Source organism: Manis javanica, chromosome 4 (assembly GCF_040802235.1).
Source record: "Manis javanica isolate MJ-LG chromosome 4, MJ_LKY, whole genome shotgun sequence".
Lineage (NCBI taxonomy): Eukaryota > Metazoa > Chordata > Mammalia > Pholidota > Manidae > Manis > Manis javanica.
Genome location: NC_133159.1, coordinates 137,559,921 through 137,584,584, shown reverse-complemented (window position 1 = coordinate 137,584,584; position 24,664 = coordinate 137,559,921). Strand labels below are relative to the sequence as shown.

General features: G+C 48.8%; 2 protein-coding genes across 13 annotated transcripts in view; one reads left to right on the top strand and one right to left on the bottom strand.

The window, feature by feature from the left end:
• The first annotated feature begins 452 nt into the window (after positions 1–452).
• On the top strand, positions 453–8,143 carry TRAF4 (TNF receptor associated factor 4). Of its 9 annotated transcripts, XM_073235094.1 has the most exons (9): positions 750–1,211; positions 1,755–2,409; positions 3,489–3,572; positions 3,693–3,744; positions 4,339–4,443; positions 4,511–4,675; positions 4,763–4,924; positions 5,011–5,166; positions 5,422–8,143. In XM_073235094.1, the coding sequence occupies exons 2-9, from the start codon at positions 1,979–1,981 to the stop codon at positions 6,052–6,054; spliced, it is 1,788 nt and encodes a 595-aa protein (XP_073091195.1). In that variant the 5' UTR covers positions 750–1,211; positions 1,755–1,978; the 3' UTR covers positions 6,055–8,143. The 9 variants fall into 9 exon arrangements, with proteins under 9 accessions (XP_017496289.1, XP_017496302.1, XP_017496296.1 ...); XM_017640800.3 differs by lacking the exons at positions 750–1,211; positions 1,755–2,409 and adding an exon at positions 453–743; XM_073235095.1 differs by having other exon boundaries at positions 750–2,409; positions 4,514–4,675.
• A 120-nt stretch (positions 8,144–8,263) lies between these two features.
• Positions 8,264–24,664, bottom strand: part of FAM222B (family with sequence similarity 222 member B) — a 52,339-nt gene continuing 35,938 nt past the window's right edge. For 2 of the 4 annotated variants that reach the window (XM_017640830.3, XM_017640840.3), the window contains exons 2-3: positions 17,491–17,612; positions 8,264–12,121 (exon numbers count right to left, since the gene is read on the bottom strand). In XM_017640830.3, the coding sequence (XP_017496319.1) occupies positions 10,512–12,121; positions 17,491–17,572 (1,692 nt within the window). In that variant the 5' untranslated portion in view covers positions 17,573–17,612 and the 3' untranslated portion in view covers positions 8,264–10,511. The remainder of the gene's footprint in view (positions 12,122–17,490; positions 17,613–24,664) is intronic. The other 2 variants (XM_017640847.3, XM_073235097.1) reach the window with 1 other exon arrangement.

The window sequence follows — 24,664 nt, the reverse complement described above, 5'->3', positions numbered from 1 at the left end:
TCTCGGTTGCTCAGCCCGGTCCAGAGGAATGTGAGCAAAGCCTTAGACTGGGGCTGAGGTTCCTCTGGCACAGCGCCCAGCCTGGCTTCCCCGCCCCAGCCGGGCTCCCGATCTGGTTGCCAGGCTTCGGCTGCCTAGCACCTGGAAGCTGTTGCCCCGGGCCTTTGAGCGACACGTGGCCCCAGAGACTGAGCTGTCCACTCTGGAGAAGTGAACCTTTATGGCGCGGCCAGGCCCGGCACCCGGGTCCCTCCGCCCCACCTAGCGTCAGGTTCCCCCACGTCGAAGCCACAGTCTCTTACAAAGGGGAACGAGGAGCCTGTGCTTCATAAGCAGAAGAGGTTGGCCGTACGCTTACCCGAGGTCGCGAGGTGGGTGGGGAGCCGGGCTGCGGCGGGCACTAGGACCGCGCGGTCGCGGCTCCGCCCCCTCTTCCGGCGGGCGGGCTCGAGGGCTGGGCGCAGGCCGCAGGCCGCTGCCGCCAGTCGGCGCCTCCCGGAGCCTGGAGGTTGGATCGTGTACGGAGCGAGGCGCGGGCTGTGGGGCCGCCGCGTGTCTGGCCCCGCTCGCCCGTGCCCCCCGCTCGCCCGCCCGCACGCCATGCCCGGCTTCGACTACAAGTTTCTGGAGAAGCCCAAGCGGCGGCTGCTGTGTCCGCTGTGCGGGAAGCCCATGCGCGAGCCCGTGCAGGTTTCTACCTGCGGCCACCGCTTCTGCGACACCTGCCTGCAGGAGTTCCTCAGGTGCGGGCCGGGGGTACCGCGGGATGGCCGGTGGTGAGCGTGATGGGGGCCACCGCATGGGGAGGGGCCCAGGCCGGAGGTACGCCGGGCCTTTGTCTGGCGCTGGCACCGTGACCTCAGGGGCGCCCGTCGTGATGTCACGGGGTGGCAGTGACGTCAGGCCCGAGGGAGGACCCCACGCACCAGTTAGTGGGGCCCCGGGTCTCACCGGCGCCCTAGGTCGAAATAATTCTGTACCTTCCCGCGGGTTGGAGGTGGGAAAAGAGGCCCTTCCTGACCCGAGGCCGGTCCTTCCCCCTCACCTGAGAGCGAGAGCGGCAGCATCCTTCAACTTTGAATCCTTCTGGGAAAAGGACAAAACCCTCTGTCCCGCACAACACCTTACGCCTCCGGAGTTTTCATCCATCTAACCTCGTTTGAGTCTTCCAACATTAACAGAACAGCAGCTATTGTTCTCCCGTTTCACAGGTGATGAAACGAGATTCAAAGAAAGGCGGCAATTTGCCCATGGCCACACCATTACTTAAAGGCATAACTGGGATTTAATCCCCTGCTGCTTGTGGTCACAACCGGGAGGACGGTGATACTGCAGATCTGTCCTGAAGCAGGAACTCTGGGCGTCCCTCCCTGGCCCTGGGGGGTCTTGAGTAATGCAGGTCGTCTATAAGCCTGTACGATGGAGCCTCACTCTGGGTGTAACCGGAGACCCCCTACCCTCGGGGGAGCTAGGTGATCCCTCGGCTCTAGGGCATCCGTTGGGTTCTGGGCACCCTGGGGCTTCTTGAATCTGCTTTCGCTGGGAAGTGCTCAGGTTCGTTCGGGTGTGGGGCGGGAAGGGGGAGGGTCCCGTACTTCTGGGGAGGTCGCTCCCCAAGAGCACAGGGGAAAGGCTGGGTCAGCCATAACCATCTGTCAGCAGGCTCTTTGCAGAGGGGATCCAGGGGCGCAGGCAGGGAATAACGTCTGGGGCTCCGGCCTTCAGTAATCTTTCCCTCCCTTCGTCCTCCACAGCCCCGAGCTGGCGGAAATCTCAGCAGGCTCTTTGTTTTCAGTTCCCCACAGCCTGGGCCGGCTCCTGCCCTCACAGATGCTTCTGCACAAGCTGCTGGGCCGCCCCCTCCTCCTTTTCCCTCACCCTCCTCCCTCCTCTCGCCAGTGTACACACGTACTCCCCCCTACAGACACACAGTCCCATTGTCTTCTCTGGTGCCCTTCTCTGGCCCTCTGGTTTCCAGATGAGGCCAGCTGAGCGTCTCCCCAACACCCCCGCCCCCAGCAGACCCTCCCTGCCTGCTTCAGAGATGGGGCGAGGGGGCTGTCAAGGCCTGTTTCCGTGCATCTCTGCCCCTCCCCCTCCCGGAAATCCCCTCTTCCTCTCCCAGAGTCCCCTCCCCCCATCCTGTCTTATCCCCTGGGCCTGGGCCTCCGCTGCGCAGCCTAGAGCTGTCTGCCTTTACCTCCCCCACTCTCCTACCCTGAGCTGTGCTGCTGAGGCCCCGAAAGGACAGCGTAGTTGGCGGGCTCTGCTCCTCACCACCACCTCCTACCCTACAAGCAAGGGTGTCCACAGCCCTGGTGGAACCTTTGTCCTGGCTGGGCCCCAAGCAGCTCAGGCTAATCTGAAGCCTGGGGACTCGCCTCAGTCCCCTCCCTGTCTCCAAAACCAGTAAGTCAGCACATTCCTGAAGCAGCCCAGCAGACCCCCTCCCCCGTGGCCCACCCCTCTTTCCTCATTCCCGCCAGGGCTATTACTCAGGTTGGTCCAGGAAGGCTGGTTGCCCTGTGGGCAGAGGCACAGCTCAGTGCCTGGGCATGTATTATCGGTATTGGCGGCGTGTCCCTGGATAGCAGTGGAGTTGAGGGGAGGAGGTGGATACTAGAGGTCTGTGGGCACCTGAAGCATTCAGTTCCTGCAAAGTGCCATCATGGACAGGGCTGCCATGTGGCTACTGCCTTGATCCCTGCCTGCCTCCCACCTCCCTGACTCAGACCTGCCAGGAATGCCGTGCCCAAGGGCTTTCAGTCCTGCTGGGTTAGCCCTTGCCCAGACTAGGTCACACCAGGTGTCCATGACTGGTCCTGGCCAGGGTCAGCAAGGCCATGTTGGTGGAAGGAGGCCTGCCAGCTGGTTCCTAGGTGCTCACAGTCTGGCGGGGATTGGTGGAGGACGGCAGCGGGCAGGGTCAGTAAACTGCAGATTCATGCCTTGCAGTGATCAGTCTTGGCTGTGCTTGCCTAGACATTTTTTTTTTTTGCTCAGCCTTTTCTGTGTGCTGCAAAGTGTAGTAGAACCTATCCGAACTGTGGAGTCAGATGTATCCAGGTGCTCCTTCACCTGTGAGTTTCAGTTCATTCATCTGCAAAATGGGGACACTGAACCCCCCTTCTTAGAGGCAGGAGGTGAAGACTGGATGGGCACGTAAACAGTGCCTTGGAGTGAGCTTTTCTTTGCTTTAGGAGACACACCCTTACAGGTGGAGGGAAGGGATGGGGTGAGGTGGCCCCAAGCTGACCTTTGCCCTGGGTTCTTGGCCCAGCACTTGATCTCAGCCCCTCCCTGCTCACCCACCACCCCCTATCCGCTTTCAGTCCAGCGAATGATAAACTAGCCTGAGGCGGGGGTCGAGGGAGGGTTGGCTGGGCAGCCTGTTCTTTTCTAGTGCAGCTGCCTTCCTGGGGGGAGGGGTGCCAGCTGCCACCTGTTAGACAAATGCTGTCTGAGGCAGCTGTCTCTGCCTCCACTAGGCCCAGAACCCCCCACGGTGGAACAAGAGCTGGGGTCCTGTGGAAGTGGGTACCCTCAGGCCTCTGCTTGCCCTCTTGTCTCAGGTGGGGCTGGCTAGGAACCGGTCTGGTGAGGGAGGGAGGGAGGCTGCCCTGGTTGAGAGGGTGGGGCCCAGGTCCTGCCAGTACTGTGAAGCCTTGACCCTGTACCCTCCCACTTCACAGTGAAGGAGTCTTCAAATGCCCTGAGGACCAACTTCCTCTAGACTATGCCAAGGTGAGTCCACAGTGCCAGGCAGAGGCCCAGGTTACAGGCTGTTGCCCTTGGTGGAGCCTGAAGCTGCTGGCAGCCAGTGGGCTTAAGGCCAATGTCAACTCAGTGCTGCAGAATCATGCACCCCCACAAAGGTGGCCTGTTCTCTCCCACCAGGCTAGTTTGCAAATGAGTCCAGTGTTTGCCCTGGAGGGCAGGCACAGTGCCCAGCCAGTGGGGGTGCACAAGAGCTGCTCTGTGCCCACAAGAAGTGCTCCCCTCCCCTTCAGGTGGCAAGCCAGACCTGTGCTGAGGGCCAGGACCCCTCTACCAGTGGAAGGAAGCAGAGGGTATGGGAGCTGCTTGGGACTGAGCAGGCTAATTGGCTGCCACTCAAAAGGGGAGTGTCATGTGCAGGCATGTTGAGAACCCTGGGACCCAGTTTGGAGCATATAGCACCTGCTGTGCCCATCGTCCCTGGATACTGAGGGAATACAGTTCAAGAAAGGGTGGTGCTGGCTTTAAGGTAGACTGCGCTGTTTGGGAGTGGAGGGGGTAGGCACCAGGGACTGTAGCAGGCGCTGACCCTGACCAGTTCCCCCACATCCCTGTCCACAGATCTACCCAGACCCAGAGCTGGAGGTACAGGTGTTGGGCCTGCCTATCCGCTGCATCCACAGTGAAGAGGGCTGCCGCTGGAGTGGGCCCCTTCGCCATCTCCAGGTAAGCCTGGGCAGGGAAGGCTACCCCTACCCGCCCCTTGGCAGACACTCACTGCAGTCCTTCCCAGCAGGGCCACCTGAACACTTGCAGCTTCAATGTTGTCCCTTGCCCCAATCGCTGCCCCACCAAGCTGAGTCGCCGGGACCTGCCTGCACACTTGCAGCACGATTGCCCCAAGCGGCGCCTCAAGTGCGAATTTTGTGGCTGTGACTTCAGTGGGGAGGCCTTTGAGGTGGGTGGGGTATGGCTAAGGGTAGAGGGAGAGTGGGGTACCTGGTGGCCTGGAGATCCCTTAACGCACCCCTTCTGGCATTTGCAGAACCACGAGGGCGTGTGCCCCCAAGAGAGTGTGTACTGTGAGAACAAGTGTGGTGCTCGCATGATGCGGCGACTGCTGGCCCAGCATGCCACCTCTGAGTGCCCCAAGCGCACCCAACCTTGCACCTACTGCACCAAGGAGTTCGTGTTTGACACCATCCAGGTGAGGCCCTTCCTGAGCAGTGGGCTGTGGGGTACGTAGCAGGGAGTCAGGCTACTGACTGCTGTCTCTCTCCCTCTGTGGCCTAGAGCCACCAGTATCAGTGCCCGCGGCTGCCTGTGCCCTGTCCCAACCAGTGTGGTGTGGGCACTGTGGCTCGGGAGGACCTGCCAGGCCACTTGAAGGACAGCTGTAGCACTGCCCTGGTGCTGTGTCCATTCAAAGACTCCGGCTGCAAGCACAGGGTGAGATGCCCCTCCTTCCTGTCAGCCCCCTTCTAGGTCCTGGAAGCCTCAGTGCAGATCAGGCCCTTGGTCCCTGCTCTGCTCCTCTGAAGCCTTCCCTTTCCTGGCCAGCTCCAGCTACCTCCTAGTGCCCTCTGTCTTCCTCATGCAAAGCTGGGTGCCTACCACCCTGTACCTACTCATCCCCTCTCCTCTGGGCCTGCCCCTACTGATAACTCTCCTCCCTTCCCCCATGGCCTGGGGCTTTGCCAACAGTGCCCTAAGCTGGCAATGGCACGGCACGTGGAGGAGAGTGTGAAGCCACATCTGGCTATGATGTGCGCTCTGGTGAGCCGGCAACGGCAGGAGCTGCAGGACCTGCGGCGAGAGCTGGAAGAGCTGTCAGTGGGCAGCGATGGCATGCTCATCTGGAAGATTGGTAGCTATGGACGTCGGCTACAGGAGGCCAAAGCCAAGCCCAACCTTGAGTGCTTCAGCCCGGCCTTCTACACACATAAGTATGGCTACAAGCTGCAGGTGTCTGCATTCCTCAATGGCAATGGCAGTGGTGAGGGCACACATCTCTCACTCTACATTCGCGTGCTGCCAGGTGCTTTTGACAATCTCCTGGAGTGGCCCTTTGCCCGCCGTGTCACCTTCTCCCTGCTGGATCAGAGCGACCCTGGGCTGGCCAAGCCACAGCATGTCACTGAGACCTTTCACCCTGACCCTAACTGGAAGAATTTTCAAAAACCAGGCACTTGGCGGGGGTCCCTGGATGAGAGTTCTCTAGGCTTTGGTTACCCCAAGTTCATCTCTCACCAGGATATCCGCAAGCGAAACTATGTGCGGGATGATGCAGTCTTCATCCGTGCCTCTGTTGAATTGCCCCGAAAGATCCTCAGCTGAGTGCAGAAGGGGATGCAGGAGAAAGTGGGGTGGCACATGACCTCAGTCAAGCATGAACCTGGAGAGGGGGCTGGACCTCCTTTCAGCTGCTTCTGCCTAGGTTCTGTTACCCCACTCCTACCCCTTTGCTACCACCCTCAGGTACCTCCTATTGGTGCTTCAGTCCTGGCCTTTGGGGAGCAGGTCTTGGGGTCCTCAAGGGCTTGGAACAAGTGATCCCAAGGCCTGTCTCCTCTCCCAGGCAAGGCATACAGGCCTTGGTGCAGCCACACACTACCCTGAGCTGAGGGGCCTGCTGGTGATTTGTCCCAAGAGCCATAGTGGGGAGAGGGAGGGAGAGTTGGGAAAGTGAGGGGTAGTTAAAATAATCTCATTGAGATCTGATTTCTCTTCCCCTTTCTCCAGCTGTGCTCCCTCTAGTTATTTATTTACTTAGTGCCAGAGCACAGCAGGGGAGCCTGATTTTTAATAAAGCCTCGACTATTTATTAAATTGGTTCCAGCCTGACTCGTCTGGGTTGGTTGGTATCCTGGGAGGCTGGGCCCCAATATGAAGGCACAGAACCCAAGACTGGCAGCTACCACTCTGGCCCCAGGATTCAGCTGCAGGGCTTTGATCACCCTCTGGTGGACCCATGGAGCTGCATCCAGCAGTGTGTGGAAGACAGATGCCTGCTGCTTCCCTCTAGTGGTTACATGGGGAAGTGTGGGCTCTGGACATTTCACTAGGCTCGAGGCCCGGATTTCACGCCCTGCAGAAGACAGGAAGAAGATAGGAGGCCTCTGCACTGGGCAGGTCTGTTTTGGTCTAATGATAATCAGCTACGCTTTATTGAGTACTTTCATGTGGCGGAGTAGTAAGCACTTTACCTGTCATTCCATTTAGTACAACAGGCAAGTGAAAACTTTATCACCATTATAAAGGACCTTAGTGGGCTGTAGTGATTTAATGAGACATGTTTGCACCACAAAACACGTGCTTAGTGAATGCTAATCTAACTCCAAAACCCAGCCCACACCCTGAGACAGCAGAACAAAGGGACCTTCGAGTTACACACCACTTTGGCTGTATAAGTGGGGCATCCACACTCATTTGCTTTTTACACAGCATCGCTGCCTGTGATTCTCTGATGAAAATAGGAATGAAGAGACTTATCAAGCTGGTCTGGGGCAGGGCCTGGATTGTTTTGAAAGCTCCAGCAATCTTGATATACAGCTCCCTTTAATTTGGACAATAGATTTGGATTTGGATCTTCGCTGTGCCTGCTTCTGGTGTAAATTACTGAGCCGTCATGGCATCTATTCCCATTGGTAAAATGAGTAATCCTGCTTACTGAGGTTGTAAAGATTAATCATTATATGTCTTACCCTTGCCTGGCTCTGAGAGGATCAGTATATGGAAACTATTGTCTGTTAGGGAGAGGTTCAAGGGCTGTAGTTCTTGGTTTCTCCACTCCCCCCACACACAGACTGATGTGAAAAGATATCTTACCAGGTGATAGGAAAGGACATAACCAGCCAATGGAACTAACCACCAGTTTAGCCTTCGAAAAGGTCAAATTCATTAATCTAGAGGGAAATGGGCCCTGGCTGCTATGCTGAGTCAAGACAGCCCTCCACCAGATAAAACCATCTTGGTACAGTGAACTGGAAGGTGGTACGGAAAATTGAACTCTGACAGAGGGAAAGGCCTTCACTTAAGACAAAAGGGGAAGTTTTCTAAGTAAGGTTCAGATCAAGGGGGCCACTTTACATGTTACAGATTATAGCACCTAATTTCTGTGGTCCTGAGAAATTCCAAAGTTGGAGGTGGGAAAAGGGGTGGGATGTATAATCTTAAATTGGCTTTTTAGCAAGCTAGATGGCCCATTTTCCATGACTGATGGTCCTTGAGTAGAACTGGCAATACACTCGCAGCCTCCTGCAGAGGGCAGCCAACTGCACTTACCTATCAAATCCCACCATGCCCCTCACAGCCCTGCCTGGGGCCAAGGCCCAGCAGCTGACTGGGCCATCTACTCCCTGCCTCACCATCACCACAGCACCCGGGATAATGGTTTGGGAGGGCTTCTGAGTGGAATGACTACTATAGGGATCCCCTCTTAACAATGAGGAATTACTTCACTTCTAGTAAATGAGATGTGAGAAACCATTAAGAAAAATTACCTCAAACATTCACAGCATTAAACGAATAGGACAAGATCCAAAGGTGCGTTTTCCTTTTTACTGGTTCATAATAATCTTAAAAACCCCATCACACCCATAAACCACCACAGGTGAGAAGATGAGGGAGATGGAGAATGAATGCTACAGTAGTGGACAGTGTGGAAATCCAGGTATCCCCTAGGGGCAGTGGGGGCAGTATGGAGGCAGGGAGCATGGATAGGAGGCCCTGGCTTGGACCCTTATTGCTGGTTGGGGGTTGTCTGGCAGAGAGGGAGAGGGGCTCAGGGTGAACTAGGAAACATCTCACACCAAAGGCAAAGGCAGTCGGGGGGGTGGGGTCACAGTACATTTTCCATGCAGACTAGGGGTGGGAGTGAGAGCTTCAGAGACTTGCACCCCTACACGGGAAGAGATGGGCTTGAGGTTTGGTTTAAAGCCCCCAAGTTGGTGTCTGGTCCAGTATCCTAAAAGGGCAGCTCACCTTTCGGGGAGAGGCATTGGGAAAAATTACATTGAAAATATCTGGTTTGGAGGTCAAGCAGGGACAAGGGGAGATGGTGGTGCTCTTTAAATTTAACTCAGAGAAGCGAGAACTGGAAGGGGGCCCTGGGTGAGATGGTGGCCAACACCTTGGGAAAAGGCATTGCAACAGAAGCTGTAGGTGCTCCCGAGAGCTCAGGAGAGGGAGGTACCAGTGTTCACAGAGTGTTCACAGGAAAACAATGGGGAAAAATAAATTAGGACTTTGTGATGCTATCATTTGGCATAACACAATTAGACATTTCTTTTTTTTCCCCTCTTTTTTTTAAATATAAGGCAACTTGCCAACACATAATTTAAAAACTGGTCTTCAGTCACATTGCTTCAGATCACTAGGGAATTTCTGGCTAAAGAACAGTGGATAGTATACTAAGCAAACCCAAAATCTTAAATAAGAACATCAGGTCACATTCCCCAGAGACAAGAGGAAAGGTAGTAAGGGCTTATTGGTTAAAAAAAAAAAAAAAGAGCCCAACTATTCATCTTAAACAGAAGGGTGCAAAAATTACAAAACATCTAAATTTAAAGTTACAGAAAAGTTTTAAATTTCTAGCCAACTAATTGCCACTTGGTTAACGAGACAGTTGAGCATGGAGTGAATGGGGGTATGTGCGAAGAATGGGCAAGGGGGCCGGAGGAGCTGTTCCAATGTAGGCCCACCTCCGGCTGTTAGAACCATGCTCATGTGGTAAAGGAATTCAAAGAGCTTAAGGCTTTGTGTTTTTTTCTTTCTTCACTAAACTGAGGGGCTGCGAAAGGAGGTGACTAGAGGATGAATGTACCTGTGGGGCCACTCACACAATGCTACTCAAACCCACATGACATTCATACAGTAACAGGACGTTTAAAACTTACAGTGTAGAGCAATATTCTTAGCCAGTGTAGAGAACCAAATGCATCTTAACTTTTTTTTTTTGGTGTTTTTTAATTCCAAACTCCAATGTGATCATCCCTTACCTACCTAATTCCTCAAGATTTCATTTTGTTTTGCTTGTTTTGGGGAGAGGATAGGGGATAAGGGTAACAGTGAGAAAGGGATCTTGGGTATGCTGGATGGTCACTGCATTTCTCTAGGGCTGGAAAGGGGAGAGAGGTGCCAGGATATCAATATATAAAGATAGATTTTTCCCCATGCCTCAAGGCTATAGCCCCATGCCTGCAGGATGCCCTTGAGAGTGTGGCAAGAACAAGGGCAGTATATCTAGGATCATGGCAGATGTCAAACAGTCTTATGGAATGGAGAAGCGCTGGGAGGAGATGGAAGACTGGGTCGGTTTTGCTTTGAAGTTTTTGGGAGACTAAGGAACTTGCTTCCAGAGCACTTGGGAAGTCTGGCTTCTTCATCTCAAAAGACAGACAGGGAGAGGCCTAGCTTAGCAGGCTGGGCACCTAAAGCTCCTCACCTGGAGCCCTTCCCTAACCCACACCTCAGTCCTGAGGGGAAAAGGCAGAGGAGCAGGAAGAGGGCTAAGGGGGAGGGACTTGACTGAGAGGCCAGAAGAAGAGAGAAGTCTGGGGTTGGGGTTAGGTCCCAACATAAACCCAAATGCTGCTAGGGCTAATGGAGAGAATGATGAGGGCACAGAGGACCCCTCTCTGTCCTCAATCAGATCCCACCAAATTCCCTTTCAGACATCTAAGAATGATCACATTGGAAGAGCAAAACTTTCAAACTATCCAGTTACTCAAAATAAAGACTAAACCTAGGAGAGTGATGTATGATGTGTAGCTTGTGGAGGGCACCAGGGCTACCTATCTATACCCAGGGTGCTGAATATGAAGATTTCGACTATCTGTGGGATCAGGGGCTCGGTTGCCAGGGACTCGGTGGGCCTTGCTCAACATGGCCAGGCTCTGTTCTCGGAAGCAGGCCTGCTGGAAATCCCCACTTAGGTAATCCACCGTTTGTATCAAGCTGTTCTGGCTTGCCACTGAACTGCCCCCAGTCCCTGCTCGGTAGTGGGCCCCAGCAGCCGTCCCACAGTCGAGGGGTGCACCTGTGGGCTGCCCACCATGGAATGGCATGGCGAGGTCCTGAGACCCCGAGCTGTCGCTATTGGGAGTGGGCAGAATGTTGTTCCACAGGGGCTGGAAGTAGTGACCATTGGGGTAGGCCAGTGGGGCTGCCAGGCCGTTGACTGGTGGGGATGGGGTTGGCTTCTCCAGGGGTGGCTTCAGATGGAAGGACTGTGCCAGGCAGAGTTCCTGCGGGTAGGCAGGGGCCTTGCCCACAAAGCCAGGCCCTGCCAACTCGCATCCTGCTGCATGTTTGCCTGTCAGGCTAGGGGCTGGTGTCCCACCAGCCTCACTGCACATCTGTTGTAGGTGGGCCAGCTGATGCTGGTTCCAGGCGACTGGCTTGAGGTCGCTAGGGTAGCCAGTGGGGGCTCGAGAGATGCCTGTGGGCAGGTTGACAGAGCCTGCAGCAGGCAATGCGGCTGTGGCCGCATGGGTGTGCTCCATGGGATTGACCACACAGGAAGGCATTGGTGTGGGGACGCTGTGGGTCGACACCCGGGTGCTTGCATTGATGAGCAGACTGCGACTAATGGGGCTGGGGTTGGCGATCTGGCCCTCACACACTGAGGTAGTGCTGATGCCTGCCCTCGTCTGGCAAAACTGGTTGATCTGGTGCACGATGCTGCTCAGGTCCGGGGGCTGGCTGTGCTGCAGGGTGGCCGCCATTGAAAGGGGGATAGTTGAGGTAGACACGGTCACATTTGGGGGAGCATCTGAGTCTGGCATCTTCCGGCCCCCATGCAGCAAGGGATTCGGGGGGTGCTGGAGACCCTGGTGAGACAGGGCCTGAGGGTGGACCAAGCCCTGGGTTTGGGCCAGGGGCTGAGGGTGGCCCAGACCCTGAGGCTGCTGGAGGCTCTGAGGGTGGGACAGTGCCTGGGGTGGCGGGATACCCTGAGGGTGCTGCAGAGTCTGGGGAGGGACATGGGCCAGGGTCTGTGCATGCTGCAGGGCCTGCTGGCGGGCCAGAGCCTGGGCCTGGGGGTGGGCTAAAGTGCTGGGTGCCACAGTAGCATAGGGTGCTACCGGGGGGTTCATGATGGCCTCGGGGAGCAACCGGGCTCGGGTGCCGTCAAAGTCCTTGAGTATGCTTTTGGCTGGCACTTTGACAATAGCAAGCAGGCCTGCCTTGGTGGTGGCAGCCTGAGTCGGGTAGGGGCTGTAGCGCTGGGCTGATGTGTCGAGGCCGTTCACAGTACGACGAACGTGTTTCCGCTGGGGAACCTTCACACTGTTGGGGAAGATTTTTATAGTCAGTGGGTTGTTTGCGACCTTCTTAGCATACGCGTCCAATTCGGCTGGGGTAGGATAGTGAGCAGTTCTCATTTTCTGTGTAGTGTCCCCTAGAGAGAGAGAAGGAGAAGGAGAGCAAAGAAGGAGAGGGAGCTCATCAGTGCCAAGCCAAGCAGCCCTTCTAGATTCCCCTCTGAAGGCCTAGGGTAGGGGGTGGATAACAAAGCTGTCATCCCTCGTCTTCATTTCAGACGAAGCCTCAGTCTCCACACAACACCCTAGTAAAAAGAGCACCCAGGGTGACTACACTTCAGTTTGCAGTGGCCAGGGAGGCATCAGCTTTCTCTTTTGCCTTGGCAGCTAGGGTGCCATGTCCACTGGGTGGGCATCCTGGCACAGCAAACAGGATGCTTCTCTTTCAGGAGCAGAGGAATAAGCTGCTACTAGCCCTCCCCTAACCTCGGGTCACAAGTTCACTTTTGTTTACAGCTTACTCTGCCTGACTGGGTGAGGATCAAAAGGCTTTTATTTATTTCCTTGTGGGGTGGGTGACAATAACAGGGCAGCAGGGAGAGATGAGGAGAAAGGATTCAGAGAGTCTTGGTCCTGAGAGCTAAAAATAGTCTGTATTCGGCCCTTGTCAGCTGTCACTTTCCAAAATGAAAGAGGAAAAACCTGCCTGTCTTTGGAGACTGCGTTAAGACCCGCTCAATGCGCCTCATTTAATGTTAACAGTCTCTTTGTTCCATCAGGGGGCTCCAGCAGATGTCGCACTTCCAGCCAAAGGAAAAGGTTCAGAGAACAAGAGCCCTTTAAAGATGCTGGGCTCCTACAGGGGTCCTCTGCTCTGTTCTCCCTCTCTCTGAGGCAGGGTCTGCCCTGAGTATACACAGAAGGTGCTTAATAAAGGCTTGCTGGGTGAGTAAGTACACAGACTGCCCAGAGCAGAAGTAAAGGGTCTTGGCTGGGAACCTAGGCTCAGCTAGCTGACTCCCGACCTATTTCCTCCATTCACAGAAGGCAGCCAGGAAAGACTAAGGACTAAGCTGACAGAATGCCCGGCTATGGCCTCAGCTGGCTTGGCTCAAAGGAGACTCCATTCAAAGTCACATCACTAGGCATCAGCTGGAACAGAAGTGAACAGAAGTGTTAGAAGGAAAAGGGCACTGCTTAGAAAATGCTGCTCTTGAAAACAGGAAAAGAAAGTTCAAGTCAGAAGGGGCAGACAGACTGAGTCCCAGTTCAACACAGCAGAACTTAGCAAAAAGGGCACAGAAAGGAAAAGGTCTGTGCTCTCATGGGCATAATGCTTTGAGCATAGCAGGCACTCCCACATTACGTTTTGCTTTATTTACTGAGTATAGAATAGATGCTCCATTCTTAAGTGATACGTCTGTAAGACAACTGATTTGGAGAAAGTCTTAAAAGGATGATGTGACTGGTGACAATTGAGGGCAGGAAGCAGGAGGCAGAGAAGCTCCTTGAATGACAGAACCCTTTGTTCCAAGTCAGTACGGGCTCTCATGTTGTTTCTAGCAGAGGCAGAAGGCAGGTTGTCCTCATTCAGGAGTATGGAATGGGGCACTTAAACTGATTAGTTCTCTTTGTGCTGCCTCTACTGATGCTGACAACAGTGCTGAGGGCAGTCAAACAATAGGATCAGAATCAAAGAGGATAATTCAAATAACAGGATCAGAATCAAAGAGGATAATTAGAACAACAAAATATGCAACTAAGTATACACATTTTTTGACATTTGTTACAAATGGTGTAGTAATTGATAACATGGGATTTGGAGCCAGACCAACTGGGTGTATGTAAATTCTAGTTCTGCTACCCTGGAGAAGTCACCAGCTGTAAGAGTTGAAGATTCCTCAGGGTAAAAGGGGGGGACTGGAATAGGTGTTTGTTAGGATTAACTTAACTTGAGAGAAATTAAACTGAATTAAATGTATATATGTATACTATTTATCCATTTATCCATCCATGCCTCCCACACAGCAAAAACCCAATAAATGCTAGTTATTGTTACCAGTGTGACAAAAAAAAAAAAAAAATCAAAGGGGAGGGTAGGCACAGGCTACAGGATCTTTGTGAAGGAAGAATCTCAAAGATTGATGAGTGTGCTGGACAAGACAGAGACCACATTCTGAGTCCAGCAAGTGGTTCACCCTTTATTCTGAAAGGTAACACTGGGGACATATGCAGCAGGAACTCTATCTTTAGGTGGAAAGGCACAGCGCCTGTGTTTCAAACAGTCTGACCCAAGTGAGTTCTAGCCCAATGTTGTTGTTGGCAAGTGACAGACACTCTATGCCTCATCCTTAAAAGAAAGATGAGAATCCCCCATGTGGAATTATTGAGAAATGAGTAAGAACATATATAAAAATACTCAAGACAGCTCCTGGCATATTGTAGGCACTAAACAAATGTTAATCTTACCGATATTTCTGATTATCAACTGGGCCAATTGACCATTTCCAAGCCCTTCCACTAGGGGGCAGAGAGACATACAAAGAAGCAGTAAAAGAAGGTAATTTTGACATATGTCCCAGGCCCCAGGACTCTACAATGAAGGAGGTCAAAGTTGTTGTCTGAAAGATCTGGGGACCAAGGACCCTTCAGCCATTCATCTGGAAATATTTACTGAGACACTATTATACCTGACTGTGAGCTGGTGATATAAGAGCAGAAGCAAGGGGTTAATGAAGAGAAAACGGGTCAAAGGAAAACAAATTTTCCAAGTACAGAGTTCCAAACGGCTGGGGACTCCTAAAGCAAGTGATATACTGGAATACACAATCTGGAAAAGCTCTGGGAGGGCATCCAACTAATGCCAACTGTGGTCCTCTACCAAGTCCTCTACCTTACCCAAAGCCAAGATTTTATTTAATCCCATCTGCTCTATGGCAAATTACAATCTAAGATGGGAAATGCATTACATTCTCCTATACACTTAGGAAAGGAAGAGAAGAGAAAATGTTAGAGTTAGAATGGATCAATCCTGTATTTCTGCACATACAGTGGCTTAAGCCAAGAGAAAATGATTAGCCAGGAGACTTCCAGTGCTGGGCCAAGAAGCCACATATCCCATCTCCTGATCCCTGATCCACCTTTCCCTGCCTTCAGCTGACACTGACAATATAAAGCACATTAAGTTATAAGCTTCTGTACCCAACTCCACCCCACCAGATACAAAGTTCTGTGTTTCTAGCAACTTACAATACCCTCTCAAGGTTTGGGGGTGGGGGTAAGGAAGGGAAGAGCTGAATAGCAGAGTTGCAAAACTGATATTAAGGTCTCTGTAGCTGATATGCCTGGGCTCTGAGCAGCTTTTTGGCTACTGGTTCCCAAAGAAGACAGCTTATATTCTATTTCATCTTAACTGTAAATGTTTTAATGCTAACAGCTCTAAGTCACATGACAGGTTTTTTTTTCCTTAAATGTTTTGGGAGAGGAGAGAAGAAAGCAAGCAAGCTTGAAAACACCACTGGGCTTTCTCTTCTGCAAAAGTTTGAATGTAGTTAAGGGTAGCAACAAGAGAGTCAAAAGGATTTAAATACAACATCCCTCAAAAGGACAGGTGAGCCTGAAACCAATAAGAAGGATATCTCAATTGCTCAGTAAAGATTTGGAGACAGTGGGTAGCAGAGGCTACTTTGGGGCTGCTTTGAAAAGGATCAGTGGAAATCTAAAGATAAAGCACCTAAGATAAAGCTGCCAATCTGCCTTTCTCCCAAATGGCTCACCCCTTGGTATCACATCTCTGGTGAAGTTGTCAGAGTATGTTAAGGAACCTAGAAGAAAGTCAGTGAGCTGTTTTTGGTCATCTTATTGTATACTTCCAAATGTGCGCCCTCTTCAGTTGTGTTCCAGAAGTCCAGCACCAGTTAGCAGTTAGCATGCAGATTTGGGCAACCAGGGAGCACACACAACTTCATTACCCAATCATCATTTACTAAGAAAAAGGCTGGGGAAAAGCTGGTACAGCTGAGTTTGCTGGTAGTGTCAGGCAGTTGCAGAAAGAAAATGATCACCTTTAGCTTTGTCATGCAAGTTGGATTCATTGCCCAAATTCCAGAACTAGCCAGCCTTATTCTCCCTCAAAGAAAGGAAGTCAAGAGGCTAGACCATTTTAATTTCTGAGGATGATCGCATAGAGCAAGGGTTGGCAAACCACAGCCTACAGGACAAATCCAGTTGCTGTGTTCTCATAAAAAGTTTTATTGGAGCACAGCCACACTCATTTGTTTACATATTGTCTTCAGCTGCCTTTGCCCTCCAATATAGCACAGTTGAGTAGATGTAACAGAGATCATATGGCCCAAAAAACCTAAAATATTTGTTATCTAACCCTTTAACAAAAAAGTTTGCCAACTCATCATAAAGGATTTGGTAACATGCTGAAGCACCTTCTCTACTACATGGTAAGCCTAGACACCTTATCGATTTCCCTCTTTTTGCTATGAAAAGAAGGTTTGTTCCAAATTTAGGGCCATTTTTACATCTGAAGATAATGTACATGGTAACAAGTCAGGAACAGAATCTTTTCATTGCATTCCATGTAGTACATGGATAGATGGTAGGAATCTGGGAAAACATGAGGTATGAAGCTCCAGTTCCAGTCAATTTAAGACATGATAACAGTTCTCAAAAGCTCAATCTTGTGGGGAGTATATTAGCAGGAATATGTCCAGACTGAGAAAGCTATCCCTGTCCCTTCTGGAGGTGAAAGCTTCTTTACTTGCTGTCAACTGAAGTCACTGGCTCAGAAGGCAGACAGCAAAGCCAAAGGAAACTGTTTCCATGGTAGAGCGTGTTCAGAGAGCTCAAAACAACAGAATAGTACAAACAGTTTGCTTCAGAAATACAGTACGTAATCTGGACTATGAGTTTTCATTCAATTCTTCATGGGGGTTCAAAATGAAATCCTTCTTTCGAAGGGTGTTACACAACTAACCCTTGAACAACATGGGTTTGAACTGCACAGGTCCACCTACCTATATATAGATTTTTTTTCAGTAAACATATTGGGAAATTTTCAGGAGATTTGTGACAATCTGAAAATACAGACAACAGTGTGACCTAAAAATATCATAAAAATTGAGAAAATGTTATACATATCATGAATGCATAAAATATATGTAGATACTAGTCTATTTTATCATTTCTACCATAAAATCAACAGCAGGCTACTAGTAGTTAAGTTGTGGGGGAGTCAAAACTATATGCAGATTTCCAACTGTGAGAGGGTTCAGTGCCCATAACCCCACACCCCACACACACACACACACACATATATATATATTGTCTCACATTGTTGACAAGTTTTGCAGCTGTTTTCTTGCTGTCTATGCTGAAGACTATCTTGGAGGTACTAAAGCTCAAGGTCAATGTACCCCAGATGTGCCTCTGGGACAGTCTAAACTAGAGACAAAATAAAGGACCACATCCCTTCCTTGAGATCCAGATTACTTACATTTCTGAAGTCCAGTGTTCATCTGCGTGTGAGAAAGAAGCTGAAAGGACAGGTCACCTGGCCCTGGTAGACAGGCTAGCATGGCAGACTGGCATCAACACAACATGGGGCAGCCATTCACACTGTAAGGAACAAAAAAAACAAGGTCATGGAGTCACGCAACTAAGGGAGGACACCAGGGACAGCAGATGTGAGCAGCAGAGGCCCAAGTTTAGATAGATCAGCAATTTAATTAGCAGCATATTGGTTCAAAATGTATCTGTATCTTTACCTGTGGCAACAATCTGTTCCCAACTATTACTATGGCTAAGATGATACTTCAGTCAGCACAGATAAGTGGGTAGAGAAAATACAAACTGGGAAATACTTATCTGCTGAAGTAACTGGAAAATACAGGGGCATCTGTAAGATCCTTTATGCTCACAAGCTACAGATGTACTCATTTGGCATTTGCATTTTTGTAGATGGCCTCTCCCTACTGTTTTTGGATAGGCCCATGGGACTGCCAGAAAAACTGCATGCTGATCCTCATCGTGCCCCAGCTATGGCAGGAGCAGAAAGGCTTGGGCACATTCTAAGGGAAAGATGATTTCTCCCTGAAAACAGAAACACATTCCTGAAGAGAGCTGGCCCTCACAGGGCTTAGCTCAGTCTATTTACAGTCCTGGTTGGGAGCCCAGGCAGTCAGACATTTCCAGGGTTAGAACAGTATATGAGCTGCAAAGGCACACCAAGTCCAATATGTGACCCCATTAATCTGAACTCTTTAAAAAGGAAGAAGGAGCTAAAGCATCCTAGGAAACACAATTAACTACTGTTAAAGCATATCGTAAGTTTTTGGGAACTCACCTTTCCTATAGCCTATCACACAATTAGACCTTCTGGACCCAAAAAAGAAAAAAAAAAAGCCCATTGCTCTCAGAGTAAATCAAGGAGGTAGTTAGTGTATAGGCTTCCAGCAATCTTCTTTGGGCAGGCGATCCTGACATTGTGTCATGATGGCATGGTTTTGTCAGTGATATCTATCAGTAAGATACACACAACCCAGGCAAGTAGACATTGGTGTGGCCTTTTGTAGGCAAGGAAGCCTTGTCAACAATGCAACCTCCCTGAATACCAAGGACCAACTTTTCTCAAGTATAATTTACTTAAGCATGAAATTCTTTTCCCATATTGCAAAACCCAGAGATCAAGGTGACATATTAAGGCTTTAGATTACAACAAAAGAGAAATCGGTGGCACAGCCAACTGTTAAAGACTACAAAACCTCTTTCTTTCTCTTAGAGGATCCTCTCAGGTATGTGAAACTACCTTGTCATGATGCGCACCAGAGAGCTCTAGTATGCAAGACCAGGTAGCTGAAAAGATACTCTGTAAAAGAGGCTGCTCAAACTATGTCTAAGATAGCAACTGCAGAAAGGACTGAAGATTGAATGCCTCAGTAAGAATACAGCTGCCCAAGAGTTCTGGCACAGATTCAGTTCTTTTTAGGTCTCTGGTGGGTAGGGTAACAGAATGAACAGTGTGCCAATTGCAGTGCCTCAAGAAATAAAAAGAACAGACACATGTAAAGATGCTCCACATCACTAATCATCAGGGAAATGCAAATTAAAACCACAATGAGATACCACCTCACACCAGTAAGGATGGCCAGCATCGAAAAGACTAAGAACAACAAATGCTGGCGAGGATGCAGAGAAAGGGGAACCCTCCTACACTGCAGGTGGAAATGTAAACTAGTTTAACCATTGGAAAGCAATATGGAGGTTCCTCAAAAAACTAAAAATAGAAATACCATTTGACCCACTCCTTGGAATTTACCCAAAGAATACAACTTCTCAGATTCAAAAAGACATATGCACCCCTATGTTTATCGCAGCACTTTTTACAATAGCCAAGATATGGAAGCAACCTAAGTGTCCATCTGTAGATGAATGGATAAAGAAGATGTGGTACATATACACAATGGAATACTATTTGGCCATAAGAAAGAAACAAATCCTACCATTTGCAACAACATGGATGGAGCTGGAGGACATTATGCGCAGTGAAATAAGCCAAGCAGAGAAAGACAAGTGCCAAATGATTTCCCTCATTTGTGGAGTATAACAATGAAGCAAAACTGAAGGAACAAAATAGCAGCAGACTCACGGACTCCAAGAAGGAACTAGTGGTTACCAAAGGGGAGGGGTGTGGGAGGGGGTGGGTGGGGAGGCAGGGAGAAGGGGATTGAGGGGTAGTATGTTTAGTACCCATGGTGTGGGGGATCACAGGGAGAACAGTGCAGCACAGAGAAGGCAGAGTAGATCTGTGGCATCTTGCTGCCCTGATGGACAGTGACTGCATTGGGGTATGGGTGGGGACTTGGTAATATGGATGAATGTAGTAACCACATTGCTTTTTTCATGTGAAACCTTCATAAGAGTGTATATCAATCATACCTTAACAAAAAATTTTTTTAAAAAAGAAATAAAAAGTTTTCTATTGGGGTCAAATTACTGAGGCATTGCTTATAATCCCTTCCCTTGTGAATGCTGACCTCTGCTTAATAACCTCTCCCCCTATACAGTCCTAATATAGCTGAGGGCAAACCCCAAGGAAAGGAAGGGAATTAACCAACAGTGGAGCCCAACAGGGTGAAATGGGTTGTATGAGGGGCTTTAGTGATGTTTTCTTATTTAGGTCTCCCAACCTTTCTTGGAGATAGGTAATAATTTTACTTGCCATTTCATCATCTCTAACCTGGATTACTACAATAGTTTTCTAAATGGTCTCTCTGTTCCACCCCTATCCCTATCACCCAATCTATGCTCCACACAGCAGAGTAATTTATTTTTAAATTTTTAAATCAGAAATAGTATCAGCTCAGAAATCTCCAATGACTTACCATCTCACTTAGAATTAAATTCAAAACCCTACAATGCTGGTGGGAAGGCCCATCAAGTCTTCCATGATCTTACTACTACCTCTCAGACTTTATCTTCTAACCTCCCCTGCCCCTCTTGCTGACTCTACTTTCAGCCACAGTGGCCTCCTTGCAGCTCCTCCAATAAATCAAGCACCCTCCCACCTCTGAACCTTGGACTTCATCTTGGGTAGCTGAGATACCATGATGATGGAGGTACAAAAAACATATCCACTCAGCTGTCTTGCAGAAATACTCTGTACTTTTTGGAAGGAACCAATCTATGAATGATCACCGTAATCTCTGATATGCCTATTAAATCTTGATGCTTGCAACAGAGAAGAGATGCGTGGGGGCTGTGGATCTTAAGGGCTGACTGTAACACACTGTCCCCCGCTGCCCAAACCACAACTCTGGATTTTAATAGGAAGAACAGAATTAAACCAGCTAAACTGTGACAAAGAGGCTTTAGTGGATTTACTGACAGCGAACAAAGGAATAAAAATTAGAGGTTAATTCTATAAACACTCCAGAAAGTCAATTTTTAGTTTGAGCAGGAGGGAGGGAATGCATAAGAAAGAGCAGAGCTTGGGGCCCTCCAAGATTATGTCCCCACCCAGCAAATACAGAATACTCTTGAGCTCTCTCTGGCATCATCTTGGCTGCCAAAAGCACAACCCCTAATTTGTGACCCTTTCTTTAGGAGTTCAGGAAACTCTGCCATCCTTTCCAAAAGACTGCCAGTTTCACTGAAGTAGTCAAAAATCAGATTCTGCTAGGGCAGGGAAGGCAGGGAATATAGCAAGGTCATAAGGGTTGTGATGAAACAGAAAAGAAGCAACTTCCTTCTACAACCCATTCTAGAAAGCAGGAATACACAGCATAAAGCACTCCTCTCTGGAGGCCTGGCAACAGAGCACAAGCCTTTTTATTTTATAAAACTTCAAACCACCCACACATTTTGATTACCATCTGGGTTTTTCTTAAACATAAATTCCAATATAATTTAACAGCTAATATTTCCACAAGCACAATTAGACACAGAAATTAACACAAGCACTACTTCTGAAAGGGCCTCAAAATTCAAGTCCTGACTTCTAATCAGAATCAAGTAGTAAGTAACCTGGAGCTCAGGCCAAGTAAGCTGCAGACATAACAGAGAAAGAAAAAAGAGGTCCTTGGCACAGCCTCTGTGAGCTCTCAGCCAGCTTTCCTGCTGCCAGCTGGTCTGCTCCCTAAGCAGGGGGACTTCAGATCACAGTGAGAACAAAACTGAGGTGTTCCTTCCAACTCTCTGGGGACTTTTGCACACATGCTAACATCTCCTAGACTACCTCCAATTAAAGAACAAAACCCCTACCCCCACTGGGAAAGTTCAAAAGTACTTTCATTTGTGCCCCCACCGCCTGTGTCAGAAGTCTGATAGAGGTTCTATTAGAGCTGTGATGTCACACCCTCTGCTTTCCAGGGTGGCATCTGACATGGGGCCATCTCTGCCCTAGGGTGGGTGGTCTGGGCCCAGCAAGAAAACAACAGTTGTGTCTGTCTGCCAATCCCTACCTATGCTTAAGACACTGAAGGGTAGGGAAAGACGAAGAGGAAGACAACTCTTCACGTTTCAGGAGGGGGAGAAAAGAGAGTACTCGGCAAAGGAATTTTTACTCAGGGTGGAGGGTGAAGTGACCTACAGTGATCACCTCCCAGCACAGTCTCACCACCTACAATCTAGTGCCTTCCAGTACTCTCCTGCTTTCCTTTCCAGCCCTTCAAACTCCACCTTCAAAAAAGACCCCCTACACCCCAGAAAGGCTGAACCCAATTTCTGATTCATGCTGTGGTTCATATATTTAAATCTGCCACTTACGAACTTTGATTAAAAGGCTAAATTGAGAGCAGCGTCATCTCTGAGACCCCAGGCAAAGAAAGAAAATATTATGCCTCTTGTTATTTGACTCCACTTTAAAAACTACATCCAACAGTGAAATCCTGAGTATCATGCATCTTAAGAGAATACAATTAATACTGAGAAACTACCTTAATTAAATGAATCATCACTGTATCTGATTAAGCCTCCTTCTCATCCATGAGCTAAGAAACTTATTTAAAAAGACTATTTTTTGATAAGGGAGAAAAAAGTGTTATCCTACTGCTACCTGTTCCTTACTCCTGGGGTCCAAGAAATTATGTTAAAACCTAAGGGAGACACCAAACACTGCTCTGGGGAAAATAAACAGGGCCGAAGATGGCAAATCACCTGTTTACCAAATCAGATTCTGCAAAATCAGTGATCTTTATGGTGTTACAATGAATCAATATATTCAACAGGTAATTCCGTCAGTCTAGGTAATTATAAACTTCCAACTAAATTGTACTTTTCACTAGTAACCCAATCTGTGGAAAAATCCAGGCACTTCTCAAAGGCATCTTTCTTCTCTATCTTTAACCCACTAGGGGACCTAAAATTTACTTGCAATGTGACCTCACAGATCTAAGCTGGGTAAGAGCAAGAGAGAGAAATGGATGGTCACTCTAGACTTCTTTGTTCAAAGTGAGAGCTCTCTCTGGCTGTAAACCATCTCCACATAGGAGAACCACCAGACCTCTGAGGGGTTTGGAAATATTACTTCCAACCACACTTTAGGACCCATGACAACAGGTCCTTTTCCTATCCTGCTTCCCACCCCCACCCTGATCCTTAAAGGTGCTTTCTCTGCCACTGTGTTCTTTAGCAAGGATGCTTTTTCTTGGATCCACTTATTATTTAACTCATCTATGAAACAGAGCTTTCCCTTGAATTTGTTATTCAGGTACCAGAAAGTATTCTCCCTGAACATTCTAACCTTTCAACTGGAGTGTGAGCTTCCTAAGACCAGAGACTGTCTTACTTATCCTTCCAAACTAACAGAACAAGATTGTTCACATAATGGATTTTTAATAAATACACTACTGGGTCACATTCCTGAATAGCATATACTTGGATCCCAGGCTCTGGAACTTATCTGAATTTATGTGCTTGGAACACACAGATAAATATAAGTGCCAAATCTTACTATGCTGATGGACAGTGACTTCAAAGGGGTATGGGGGAGACTTGTTAATATGGGTGAATGTAGTAACCACAATGTTTTCATTGTGAAACCTTCATAAGAGTGTATATCAGTGATACCTTAATAAAAAAAAATACAAGCACCAAGTGTCTGTGTGTGCATGTGCAAACACCTTCACTCCTCAAATGAGGACAGAGGAGATAAAAAAATCATCTAGGCATTAAAAAAAAAAGCCCAGGTACTACTTCTGCACTGTATTGAAAAGTACCCTTGGATTTCTGTACTTTAATCCCCATTAAGCAGAAATTAGTGTTTCTAAAAATGTAAAAATGCAGACTGTGTTCCCTGCAGGCAGCTACATTAAAACTTGGAATTTTTCATTATGGTATATAATAGGTGTGAACTTCCAAAGCCTTATCAGGGCTGGATCACTATAACTTAAATTGAACAATCTTAGAAAGGTAAACTGACCTTCACTTTAACCACATTCATAATCACAGGAAATACTGTCAGAGTAGGTAGAATTTTACTCTTAAATGCCTGGGACTGTGTCCAGCAAGAAGCCAGAACGAAATCACTTTCTTAAGAGACAAATACTGGATTTTTACTTCTTATAATTTCCTGTAGAAACTTGTACTGAATTAGAAATTTCAGATTATTATTCACATGAAATTCAACAAATATACTACAATGTGGCAATTTTTTATCTTCAAAGCCAGAGTCCATGAAAAGCTGCCACGTGAGAGAGAAGCACTGATTTCACACCCAGAGGGGGAACGAGGTTAACAGAGCCAAATAATTTTTTAAAAAGGAAATCTGAACAATATTAAGAGAACTGTGTGACCAATCCAAAAGGAACAATATCTTCATTATAGGGGTACCAGAAGAAGAAGAGAGAGAAAAAGGGATAGAAAGTGTATCTGAAGAAAAATATATGCTGAAAACTTCCCCAAACTCGGGGAGGAAATAATCGATCAGACCACGAAGTACACAGAACTCCCAACAGAAGGGACCCAAGGAGAACAACACCAAGACACATAATAATTAAAATGGCAAAGATCAAGGACAAGGACAGAGTATTAAGGGTAGCCAGAGAGAGGAAAAAGGTCACCTACAAAGGAAAACCCATCAGGCTATCATCAGACTTCTCAGCAGAAACCTTACAGGCCAGAAGAGAATGGCAAGATATATTTAATGCAACGAAACAGAAGGGCCTTGAACC

What these genes read in the sequence shown, in the direction of transcription:
- TRAF4 (XM_073235094.1), top strand. Translation starts at nt 1,979, where the DNA reads ATGAGGCCAGCTGAGCGTCTCCCCAACACCCCCGCCCCCAGCAGACCC. An exon ending in CCTCCCTGTCTCCAAAACCA is followed by an intron (nt 2,410 to 3,488) that starts GTAAGTCAGCAC and finishes TGCCTCCACTAG; the next exon opens with GCCCAGAACCCCCCACGGTG. An exon ending in TGCTTGCCCTCTTGTCTCAG is followed by an intron (nt 3,573 to 3,692) that starts GTGGGGCTGGCT and finishes CCCACTTCACAG; the next exon opens with TGAAGGAGTCTTCAAATGCC.